The sequence below is a fragment of the Cryptomeria japonica genome, chromosome 2 (genome assembly GCF_030272615.1).
Source record: "Cryptomeria japonica chromosome 2, Sugi_1.0, whole genome shotgun sequence".
Lineage (NCBI taxonomy): Eukaryota > Viridiplantae > Streptophyta > Pinopsida > Cupressales > Cupressaceae > Cryptomeria > Cryptomeria japonica.
The window spans coordinates 95,092,879-95,106,465 of record NC_081406.1 but is presented as its reverse complement, the minus strand read 5'-3'; the positions used below and the strand labels follow the sequence as shown (position 1 = coordinate 95,106,465).

General features: G+C 34.5%; 1 protein-coding gene across 1 annotated transcript; it reads right to left on the bottom strand.

Moving 5' to 3' along the window:
- Positions 1-1,232: 1,232 nt before the first annotated feature.
- Positions 1,233-4,125, bottom strand: LOC131028226 (putative receptor-like protein kinase At3g47110; the record flags this gene model as incomplete). The annotated part of the gene is made up of 2 exons (XM_057958473.2): positions 1,233-1,827; positions 1,917-4,125. Coding segments are annotated over 2 exons (2,670 nt in total), but the record flags the coding sequence as incomplete, so codon positions are not given.
- Positions 4,126-13,587: the final 9,462 nt, after the last annotated feature.

Here is a 13,587-nt window from a genome sequence, read left to right as displayed (position 1 = left end):
TTCACTCTATCTCCTCCGTAGTCAATAATTGGTCTATATAATGTTTGAATTTATAAATTTTTATGCACAATCTGAAAAACATTATTTTATGTTCACTCTATCTCCTCGTAGTCAATAATTGGTCTATATAATGTTTGAATTTATAATTTTTTATGTACAATCTGGAAAACATTATTTTATGTTCACTCTATCTCCTCCGTAGTCAATAATTGGTCTATATAATGTTTGAATCTATATAATGTTTGAATTTATAACTTTTTATGTACAATCTGAAAAACATTATTTTATGTTCACTCTATCTCCTCTGTAGTCAATAATTGATCTATATAATGTTTGAATCTATATTTTAAATGCACTCTCTTTTGGGAGTCCAGCTCCACAGAGCTACAACAAGAATATGAGGTTTTAAGTTCGTAAAAGTCTGTAATGAAAGTAAAATGTATTGGTGCTTAGCATAGACGAGCTGAAACTCTCACAATATGTAATAGCTTATTCTGATGAGTATAAACTGTCTTTATTTCTATTTGATGTTCCTATCTGTCCATCATATACAGACACTACAAAAGAGTCTGATAAAACAATTTTTTAATTTAATAATTAAACTAAAAATCATAATATAATTATATTCTGATTTTTATTTAATAATTAAATTAAAAACCAGAATATAATTATATTCTAGTTTTTAATTTAATTATTAAATAAAAAGCGTCTTATCAGACTTCTTTTGACACTTGTATAAACAATATACAACTTCTGGTTAAAAAAGCCTACTTCTGTATCCAAAGTCTAGATTATCTTATTCAGTATGTTCCATCATTTTTGTTGTTATAAACTAACATGGAAATGAGATTTTCCTAGTTGACAAGCTTGTATGCCGCAAGCTAAATTCCAAAAAATACCGTCCTGCTAATCATTACTCAAGGTCATGAGCAGTTCCAAAACAACAGAAGTTAATGAGCAATAGTCATCTTAAACTTTTAGGCAAAGAGGATACAGCAAAGTCTTCAAACTCATGATCAAACAACTGAAGCGACATAACGCATTTTATAGGAAGATTTACTCCAACAAATAATCGACAAGCAACACAGTTAGTATTCTATTTAGATCAAAATAGGAATAATTACTGTAAAAAAAAAAATTTCCCCTTTTCCCGTCTCATCGAATGCATTCCTAAATATAGCTTAAAAAGATTTCCAGAGTAGAACAAATTCTTAATAGAACTCTCCAAGATAGAGAAAAAAAAGGTTAATCAATTTTTTATATTGCATTTGTATCCCCTTTCACAGAATAGCGGGGCAGTTTCAACCACTACTATTACATGAAATTCAGTTTCCCTGATTCTGTGGTGTACAGTTTACATCATATTTTAGGATGTTGACTGGAATGTGGAAGTGCTCTGACCCTTTCCTACCTTGTCTAGATTTCCTGCCCATCTTGCGCTGCTTACGATTTGGTAGAGATCAGATTGATATTTTGAATCTATTCTAATCCCTTCAAACATGCCCTCAATACATTCTAACATCTCCACGACTTCTGCCATACTTGGTCGGTCTTTAGGCGAATCTTTTGAGCACAACAAGGCTACTCGAATCAGTTGAATAAGACAATTGCATGTAGCATCTGTAACACCTCCATTACACAACAGCACGCTATCATCAACCACCTCTGAAATCCTATCAGGGAATGCCATACTGACCCACATGCGCAAGCTGAGGCCATCAACAAACATCTGGTGTGTTGGACTCTTTCTTGTTAACATTTCCAATAGCAGAATTCCATAGCTGTAAACATCTCCCTTGGCTGAAATCCTTGCACCAACTCCATACTCTGCATTAAACCCATGTCAGTTTCCACCAATTAAAACAGTAATAATGAAATTGAAGTAGCAGGGTAAGTCATGAAAAACAAGTGCTTACCAGGGGCAATGTAGCCTAGAGCACCTTTCAATGTTGTTGATGCTGAAAATGAATCCATAGAATTTTCAGATAGTATATGGGCGTTTCCAAAATCAGCTATATGTGCTGTCATATAGAAGTCCAGAAGTATATTGTTGGGCTTCAAATCACAGTGAACAACTTGAATTGAACAATCATGATGGAGATATGCCAAGCCACGGGCAACATCCATGGCTATATGCAATCGCGTCTGTAAATCTATTTTACAGACACCCCCAGTATTGCACTTGCCAGAATCACAATGCAAATGCCTTTCTAGGCTTCCATTAGACATGAACTCAAAAACCAAACCTTTGAAGTCAAGATTAGAGCATGAACTTACGACTTTTACTATGTTTCGGTGTCTGCTTTTACCAAGCACTTGGCATTCCATGTTGAAACTTTTATGAGCTGCTTCATCCTCCAAATTGAGAGCCTTAACAGCTATCAATGTTCCATTATCCAAAACTCCTTTATAAACAGAACCAACACCACCAACTCCTAGCAAGTTGCCCTTGCCAAATCCATTAGTTGCAGTACTGAGCTCCTTATATGAGATTCTAGGATGTGGAAACTCTATTGATGGTTGTTCCACATTTCCCTTCCCAAAGAAATATTTGTACAAAAATGAAATATAGAAGCAGTATACGACTAGAAAGGAGATAACAGAACATATGTATTTAAACAATTTATGGAAGTTCCAGGGGTCTCCAGTTGGCTGGCCTCCAGTTGGCTTTGCACTCGGACATTTTGGTAATGAAAATATCCATTGCCCACAGAGTCCAGGGTTTCCTCTGAATGATGACGCCGTGAGCTTTCTAAATGGTCCTGCTTTAGGAATTTCTCCTTTCAACAAATTAAATGAAACATTCAGAAACCTCAGTACCTTTAGATACTGAAGAGAATCTGGTATTGTACCAGACAATTTGTTGTTGGAAAGATCCAATGCTTCGAGATTTCGAAGCATGGGAATTGAATCTGTAATTGGGCCTTCAAAAATGTTATGAGAGAGATTGAGATATTGTAGATTACGACAAATTTCAATACTAGCTGGAATGACACCAGATAATTGATTTCCAGATAAATCTATTCCTTGAACCATTGTCATTTCTCCAATTTCAGCTGGAAGGCTTCCTTGTAGTAAATTCCAAGACAGACTGAAGTAAAATTGTAGATTTGGTAGGCCTGCAACATCTCGTGGTATGTTTCCAGTGAGATTATTATGGGATAGGTCAACTAGTTCTAGTTTGAGACATCCGCTAAGAGAGGGAGGTATATTTCCACCAAATTGGTTGTTATCAAGCAAAAGGCGCCTTAGCTGTTGAAGATTGCCAATACTGGAAGGAATTTCTCCACTAAGAAGGTTAAATGAGAGAGAAAGTAGCCCTAGTTGCTGAAGTGCACCAATCTTGCTGGGAATGGATCCCTGCAATTTGTTTTGGCCCATATACAACCTCTCTAGCTTCCTAAGCATTTCTAGTGCAGATGGAATGAAGCCTGTGAATGCATTAGCGGTGAAGTTTATAAGTGTCAATCTAGTGAGATTGCCAATTTCTTGAGGTATGCTCCGTCCTATGAAGTTTTGTTCCAAGGACAAGACAGAGAGTTTGGTAGACAGCTTGCCAACGTAAGGGGACAATTCCCCAACGAGAGAGTTATTACCCAAGTATAATGTTTGCAGGGAAGAGCAATTAACAAGAGCTCTAAGAAAGGGCAAATTCCTAGAGCTGGTGAGTAAGTTATCAGACAGTAAAAGACGTTGGAGAGAGCTTAACTTACCCAATTGGAGAGGCACTGTGCCAGTGATACTATTGAGACTGAAGTAAAGAAGTTCCAGTTTGGAAAAATTACCTAGAGATGTTGGTATTCGCCCATTAAGCTGATTCCCCGCCAGACGCAGTTCTTGCAGATTGCTGAGCTTGTGACCTAGCTCTGGAATAACGCCATGGAGACGGTTGAGAGCCAGGTTAAGAATTTCCAGTTTGGAACAATTCTCTAGAGATGTTGGTATTGGCCCACTAAGCTGATTCTCTGATAGATGCACATCTTGCAGATTGCTAAGCCTCTGGAGCTCTGGAACAACGCCATAGAGATTGTTGAGACTGAGGTCAAGAATTTCCAGTTTGGAACATTTTTCTAGATATGTTGGTACTGACCCACTAAGCCAATTCCCCCTCAGATGCAGTTCTAGGTACAATTACCAAAGAAGTGTAGGCTTTCAAGATCCCAGGGAATTGTCAGACACGCTAAGGATTTGACTGGTTTGTTTTATTTATGTCGATTAAAGCAAGAAGATGTTGCATTTGAACAAATGCTTTGACTGCGTGACAGTTGATTTGCTGTCCGCTTTCGAATTGCATTTGACTGCGTGACAGTTGACTTGCTGTCCGCTTAGGCGAATTGCATCTAAAATAAGATTGCCATTAAAATGCTTTGACTGCATGACAACGCTTTCGAATTTTATTAGATTGCGATTAAAATCACAAAGTTATTTTAGTCCATAGGGAGAGTCATTAACAATCTTTCAACTTCATCAATGACCCAGTTACACTAACCCATTTACATTAAAGACTGAAGAATTTTAATTTGAAAAGAAATTGGTGAAAAGCAGCTTTTCTATGAAGATTGGAAGTTGAAACACTTTTAAAAATGAGATTTTATTGAATATTTAATCAATATATATTCTATATTTTATATATTTGAGTAGTTGAGTTATTTTACTGAATATTTATTAGTTGTAGTTATTAAGTAGGAAATATGGCATTTTGTATATTTAACAATCTAATTAATCTATGTATCTATTAATCAATTAATTTTTCGCTTTGAAACAAATATTTATATTTCCAAATATTATCAATTGTTAACATGTAAATTTTAACAAAAAATATTTAAAAAATTAATTATTGGCAATCTAATTGACTAAGGTCTAAGTCATTTTTAAAATAATAAAAAATTAGACAATACATTTTAAAATCATAAAAAAATAAAAAAAGATATATAATGCATTAAAGGAAAACAAATTTTGTAGCTCATATTTGTCATGTTTCTTGAAATCATAAAATATAAAAAACGTGTATATTGGGTTGTCGTTTCGATTTGATGCAACAAAGGTTTGTAATGTGTACTCATCGAAGAAAGCGTGTGGATGACTATTGGGACCAAATAAGTCTACATTGGGTAACACGTAATGTGTTCTTTCTTTTGAAGTAATGTGTTGGGTTTTTGACCTAGCCTATTACATGTTTGGTGTAGGTTTATGCTTGTAGCTAGATGCAATAATCCTTTTCTAAGCCAATATGAGAATGTAATAATCATTTTAACACATATATAGTTGATCTAGGCTCATTCCTAGTGTGTCCATTAATTTAATATTCATAAATTGTGGATGATGTATGCTATTATGTGGGCAATGATATGTGAGTTGCATCCCAGTCATTATGCAGTTTCAATTGAGGATCAAATGCATTGTGTGAGAATGTTATGAAGTTGTTTTAGATCAAAAGCTTCAATCTTGAAGGTTTGCAATCTATATCTCTTGTATTCTTGGTCGAATTAGTGTCTCTTATACTGAGTTGGTGCTCAGATCTTGGAGTAGCGAATTGGTGTCTCCTATAGGTTGGTTCCTACAAATGTAATTGGGGATTGGTGACTTCGGTAAGTTGGTGCCTACTTCATGTTGTAAATTCCTTATTATATTCTTTCTTTGTGAGTGATGCAAGATGAAACCACTTGCTTGCAATAACTCAACACAACTCACAAGCGAAAATATTGATTGCAACAAAACAAAATTAATTCTTCTCATTCATATTCAAATCTGCAAACATAAGATTTACATTCAATGTTTGAATAATGGCCCCTCCCTCTATGTGTTATACTTTGACTCGGTAACTATATATAGTGCATACATTTCAGTCTCTCGTCATGTACATAGCCACATACCCTTATTTCAATTCCCCCTGAGAACTACTTACGATGTAGCCACCTATTTATATTACTTATGGCAATGACTCTTCTTCTCTATTATTTCAAATGTTCTTCTTTCTTTGACTCTCCTTTAAAAATCAATGGACAACGATTTCCTTTGATAGTGAAAACACAAACTATTGCTCTTCTTTTTTTTTTGATCTCAAATATTTGCAATCTTCAATTCTTCTCCTATTGTCTGGCTTTGATACCATTGGTAGATTTTGAAAACACAGACAATAAAGAGAGAAATATAAAATTAAAACACTATTCAAAAACACAAAAAGGAAAATTATTTATTCTTCCAAAATGGGTTGCATTTTGCAGACCATTATTTATCTGATGCAAATGACATTTTTTATAGAGGTTGCAGGCTTGAAAAATAGCAACAATCATGCATTGCATAGCTACTTCAAATTGGCAAATGAACTATTGTTACCTAAACTCAATGATTAATCTTTATTTAGTTACAATTACATAACAAACCTCTAAATTTATTTTATTCAAACTAAACTTTAACTGACTATTAAAATATGCATTTCATTTAATATACAACAATGCATGGTGGCGAGGCTCATGCATCACCTATCAAAAGTGAATAATAGAGAGGCAAATACAAGTCAATCTTCATACACGACATCTATTTCTTTAGAAGTGAAAATATTTACCTTTGAACATATTAAAAAATACTTTGTAACGTCCCCACATTTAAACAGAAATTAATGGTAAATAATAATACTAAATTTAAAATATAAAAGAATATAATTAAATATATTTAAAATTTAACTAAGGTAATGAATGGTCAAAAGATATGGAATGAAAAGTTGTGACTGCCTCAAACATGAGATATAAAAAGGAAGAAGAGAACCTCATTTTAGAGGGGGAATAATTTGGGGGATCATAAGTGCAAATCGAATTTAAATAAGTGCAAATCTAATTGTGAAAGGTTGTGTGTCTCTTTCAAAGGGCAGAAATAATGAAGAGTTGTACTCTTTCAAAAGGTTCTAATAGTGAAATGGTGTGTCTCTTGCCAAAGGGCATACATGATGAAGGAGCACCAACCCCTGAAGTTTATGGGCACCAACCCCTAGCTTTAGGGCACCAACCCAAGAAGCACCAACCCCTATAGTTTATGAGCTTCTACTCAAAGGAGCATCTACCCGTACTCTGAACACCCACTCAGAGATTACAATGAATGTAATTACAAATATATGTTATATACCTTGTTGCAAATGAGGTTTTGCAACACATTACTAATATGCTCTCTTTTTTATCTATTCTTTGCTCTCTATCTGTATATGCACTTGATCTATGCTCTTTGCTCTATGTCTTCCACTCGGATCACTTCTTCTCTTATGCCTTTTTGCCTTTTTGTCTTGGCTCAATACACTTTGGCATCTGCTACTCTCTCACTTGATCTCTATTGCGTTCTCAGCTCTCCTTTTTTTTTCACCCTGCAAATACAACACACCACTCTCTATTCTCTCTTGAGCTACTTTTCTTCTCCACACCAGCACACACTCATCCAACTCCCATCAACTTTATATCCTTTGCTGACAAGTCTATGTTTTTGTATATTGCATCCACCTCCAGGAGGTCGGTTGGATCATAACTCATCACATGCAAGACAATTATTGTTCTTCCTCATTGTCATGCCACATAGCCTGTACAATTTCCTATGCACCATGCAGATCATTCATTCAGTCGATCCAATTGGCAATCCGAGTCCCCAGACACACAAATAGCTAACATGTGTTCATGATCAACTTTGAATCTAAGTCATTGATCTAGGAGGACTCGATCATCATTGTCATCGTGGTGGTTCTAGGTGCCACATCATCCCTATTTTCTACTCTACCTGCTCTGCAACTTGCCCACATAGCTCTCCCAACTCAGTTGTCTCAACTACTCTTGTCGAATCGCATCAAATGCCTCTCCATTCAGTCAGCTTGTATCTACAAGATTTTCCTCCAAATGGAATTTAAAAATTAATTCATTCTTGTCCTCAGATATTTGGTATGAATCACATTTGATCTCCCTTCTTGAATTGAACACCTGCATTGAATGACGAGTTGTACTAAGTTGTTGATGATCTCTATCGTATCATATTGGATTACTTGCACTAAACATATCTCCTCTATTCACACAATGTTCACTGTACCTGGTTTGTTATATTTGGCAAACTCAATCTGCCCCACAAATTGGATTCAACTTCTGCTTGATCTCCTCGAGCCCAAAAACCATCCTGCAACTCGGTTGCCATCAATGCTCCTCTATAGTCTGTCGACCTTCCTTGAGGAGATTGACAACTACCTCATTAAAATCTCTACAAGAACCAACTTTTGTATATCGAATATCATTATTGACCACTTGGGAGCCACATGTCTTCATCTTCGGCATCCAAAACATCTGGTCAAGCTTAGTCAATGACCATGTAGATCATTTTGCCTAGCGGCATGCATATATCTTCTTATTCAGCTTCCAGGTCACTTGGTCAATCCTAGTCAATCGTCCACGTGGACCTCTGAGACTATCGACTTGCAGACATGGCCACAAAGTCAATCACAAACCTCAATTCTGTCAGTAAAATACCTTTTCATCTTTCTAGAAAGTGTCCTCTGATTCGCTCTGTACATGCCACGTTGTCAGGTCAAACTTGGTCAATGCCTATGTGGACAATCAAGCTCTTCACACTATGGCTAATCTTCGTGTTATATGCCTCACAAGGCCATCTACATGTCCAAGTTACCCATGTGGTATAAGCCTACACGGGATAAGCCTTTGTTTCTTTTGTCTTCGCTTTTTCTTGTCCCATTGAATATTCCTTTACATTGTTTCTCCTCATGGGATAAGCTTTGTCTTCCCTTGACAAGCTTCTTCTTATCTATGTTAGCCCGCACAACTTTCTGAGCACCTCTTAACCTACGCGAGATAAGGTTTTCCTCCTTTGTCTTTGCTTTTCCTTATCTCGCGAGTCTCTTCTCATCCCTTCTTGGTTATAGCGATAGTGATTACCTACGTATTATTAACAACTCAGTCACATGATATTGACATCTGCAGTTACACCTTTCCTGATTCAAACTGGTTTGCTTGATGCCTTCACCACTGCATTTCCCTTTATCTTCTTCATCCAATTACTTGTCCTCTTAAAACATTCAAGGCTTGCCTTTTGTAACTCCTTGTGTGTATAACATGGCATTTTATATGATATCATGTAACATGGTGTGTCATATGATGTTGCAGTAACACTTTTGCCAGACTGTTTGCTTCATGCAATCATAACACCATGATCTTGGTCCTTAAATCGCCTAATGCAACACCATATCAGCTAATTTGATCTTCCTATGGGGCACATCTTACATCTCTCTCAACCTGAGACCATACCATCTATTCACCTTCCCTTTGTGAGTTATCTTCTATAGGAAACCTTGACCTTTCCCTCAAGATCATCATATAGCATTGCTACATCTTCATCTTCCTCTGGGGAACACATAATGTTGCATCTCTATACTTTATCAGCCTAATCCCTGCATGTCTCTACATCTCTAACCAGTGGGAGTGAGGCCATCATTCTATCTAGCTGCACTTGCTCTCTGTGGTACTTATCATTTATGCATCTTTTTCCATTGCATCATCTGCATTTTTGTCCACAGTATCATCTCAACTGTTGACATCAATCAACTCTACATGACTATTGCATCTTCATCTAGTGGGTGTCTATTATGTCTCTCTACAACTTCATCAATTGACATCAATGACAACTTTAATGCCAACAATCTCCCCCTTTGACATTGATGTCAACACCAATATTCACTCTTCCCCTTTGACAACAATGACAAAGGGGCCAGGCAGCCAGTAAGAAATCACCTAATACCAACTTGATTGCATTGTATAGCACTTCTCATCACTCTCCCCCTTTTGATATATAAGAATGTTCTTTGCCATAGCCAGATGAACCATTATTGTAATATATGTTGGAGATGATCCAACATTACAAAAATGAAATTTTGATTAGGTATCCTTTACTCCCCCTAAGAACCAACATCAGTACACTCAAATTGTTCTTCTTTCTTCCATCTATCTTCATGTTGGCGTATGAACAATGATCTTCCCCTGAGATAAATAACTTATATTCTCCATCTCCCTTGGAGCACACACATATTCAAGGGTGAGAAAGGATTCAATCAATAATCTCCCCTTAAGCCAAAGCACCTGTATGATTGTCTGCACCTTTACTACTCTCATGCTAGATGAACCATTATTACAATATAAGAGGTGGTGCCAACACTACTTATAAAAATCACTTGTCTCCCCCTAAGACCTGCAACTCCCATGTTGAAACATCTTGGAGCTTCATCTTATCTGATATCTTTCATCTTCATTCTTGCTGACCTGTCATGCTACTTCACAGTGATCTATATGCCAACAATGTCAAAGCTTGGTATACTTCCAAGGCATAAAATTTTTCAACTCCCAACTTCAACAAAAATTTAAAACAATTTATACTATGTCAACATTAACTACACATGAACAATCATCCTCCTTGGCTTCTTCCTTGTCACTTAATGTCCTCAATTCCATTTACATTTTCTCCTCTGCATAAATCATTTGCCTCCACTTCATCATCATCAACTATAAAATCTACCATCTCATCTTCTTCCTCCATGTCATCCTTTTAAAACACGGTCTTCCTTATACATGCAGAATCCTATCCTTGCACTTGTCCTTTTCAAAAAAATTGGTGGCAAAAAGGTATGATCAATGTATAGCTCCCCCTAAAATCCTGCATCTCCTTTAAGCCTTAGAATATTATTGTAAATATAACATACAATATTTACATTTCTAGAAGCAACAAATGGACTCTTCCTATCATAGATGGAAGCAGATCTATGCATGTGTCTACAACTTGACATGTTGTGTCCATATAAATTACATTTTTAGCAAACTACAATACTATTTCTAGTGGCAGCAACTTGACTTATTCTAGACCCGTTTCCACATTTAGTTGCCCTATGTCAATAAATTTTTCATGAATAACAATAACCAGAGAAGGATGGCTTATAACTTACAAATTTATTTTGCCAAACATGAGGAGATCTTGCAGGCTTGTTTTCTCCATTCCTTCTTCCTTTGTTGTTGATCCTGGGATGCTCATTTGCGGCAAACATATGTCTTGATTTTCTCCTATTCTCAGTCTTGTGTAGAGAAAGATGGAGAGATAATAAGATAGAGATAGATGGAGAGATGAAAGAATAAATATGGAGAAATAGAGATAGAGAGGTAATGAGATATATAGGAGAGGGAGGAAGATAGAGGTAGAGATGAAGATAGAACGAGAGAGGAAGTGGGAGACAAATATATATATATATATATATATATATATATATATATAGAGAGAGAGAGAGAGAGAGAGAGAGAGAGAGAGAGAGAGAGAGAGAGAGAGAGAGAGAATTGAAAGAGGGAAATAGAAAGTGTGAGATAATAAAACCTTTGAATCATGAAGATAGTCAGGCTCCATTACCAATAGGCTCATGTTTTGTTTGTGATAGGGAGGGGGAATTTTCTAAGAGAGAAGGGTAAGGATATAGAGATAGAGATGGAGAAGGAGAGGGAGAGAATGAGAGATAAATAGAAAGGTAAAGTTAGAGACGTGAAGTGATATATAGAGAGAAGTAGAGAGAGATATGGATAGATAATGAGATAGAGATATATGGAGACATAGAAAAGGAAATATGGAGAGATAGAGATAGAGAGGTAAAGCTTGATAAAGGGGAGAGAGGCAAGATAGTCCTCTTATCCCCTTATATATGTCAAGATATAAGTCATTTGAGGGATCAAAACATAAAATATTTACAACTATGATATTTGGCATGTCATTCTCAATTATACTAATAGTAAGTTAGATTTTGTAGTGGAGAGAGTGCTAAGAGAGGAAGCTACTTGGAAATTACATAGGATTTTCATTTTTTGTTGAATAGATACAAAATATTTGTTGGTTTGACTTTTGTTGCAATTCATCTATTGTATCTTCTTTCTCACTTTTCTGGTTTGTACTTGTTTCTCACATTTGAGAGTCTTAAATGACACTATACCATTATTTTATCTATACCCACAATTACTTTGGTTTTTGTTTTTCATACAACCTCATGACCATGAATATACTAGTTTGATTATATGTTCTTGAATATCGATACATTGTGAGGTCAAGTCCTCCTTAGGACCATACAACCTCACACCCTTCTAATAACTTTTGTGTGTTAATAATCACATTCTAAATTGAATTAACATTAGCTTTAATTTTCTATCCAACAACCATATAAAGTTTAATTTAATCTAAATTGTTCTACTATATCTATAAATTATTTATAAATATAATTATCAAGTGAAAAAATATTTTAGCTATAAATACAAAATAATATTAAAATAATAAACACATAATTAATAATAATATTTAATTAATTTATCATTTTTTTGTAATATTACAAAGAATTTTCAAAATATAGATTATTGATTAATAATTTGAATATCATATAATTATATATAATATTTTTATTTGTATAATTATAAATTAAAGCCAGTGCAATTTATAAATTAGCATTATTATTTATTATATATAATATTAAATAGAATTAATCATTTAAATATAATATAATTATATAATAATTAATAATTATGTAAATATATAATCGATCAAAAAAAATATTTAAATATATATTTAACTTAATTAATCAGTTAATATTATAAGTTTTAAGAGTTGATCTTGAATATGTTAAAAGATGGAAAATCTTGGAAAAATGCAAATGATTGACACGTCAAAGATAAGAAATCAAGAAAAATAATTTTTTCTTACTTTTTACCAAAGGGCTCATGTTATGTTTGCAATAGAGAGAGAGGGGGGTAAGGAGATAGAAATTGAGATGGAGAAGAAAATGAATATGGAGAGGAGAGGGAGAGATTAAATATAGAGATAAAGAGAGGGGTAAGGAGATAGAGATAGAGGTAGAGGTAGAGAAGAATATGGATATGGAGAGAAGAAGAGGGAGAGATAAATTGAGAGATAGAGATCTATAGAGGCAAGGAGATATAAATATAGAGGTCTAGGAGGAGGGAGAGGGAGAGATATGTCTAGAGATGGAGGGGGAGAGAAGAAGATAGAGGTAGAGATGAAGATAGAGCAAGAGTGAGCACGAGAGAAAGAGGGAGAAAATAGATAGAGAGATAAAGATAGAAATAGATAGGGAGATAGAGAGAGATAAAGAGATGTAGAGGAAGATAATTAAAATAAATTTCAAACTTATATCTAAATTAAAAATTAAAATAGAACAAACTAAATGCAAAGTTAAAATATATCAAAATCCAAATATTAATAAAAATAATAATAAATATTAAATTTATTAAAGTTGATAGGTAATTGTAGACACATAAATCTGTCCACTAAATTAAATAAATATTTAATGTTTATTTGATACACTAACATTCCTCTATTAATTAAATTCACATTTAATTAATTCATTCAATCCCCATTCTGCTATTTTAATTAAATAAATTACATAAAAAAATTTAAATTAAAATCCCTATCTATAAACCAGTTATTAAATAAATTTAATTTATTTAATTTTCCTCATTCCTCTCATTTAAATAAATCAACATTTATTTAAAAACACAAATCAAATTGCCCTTTTAAATAAAT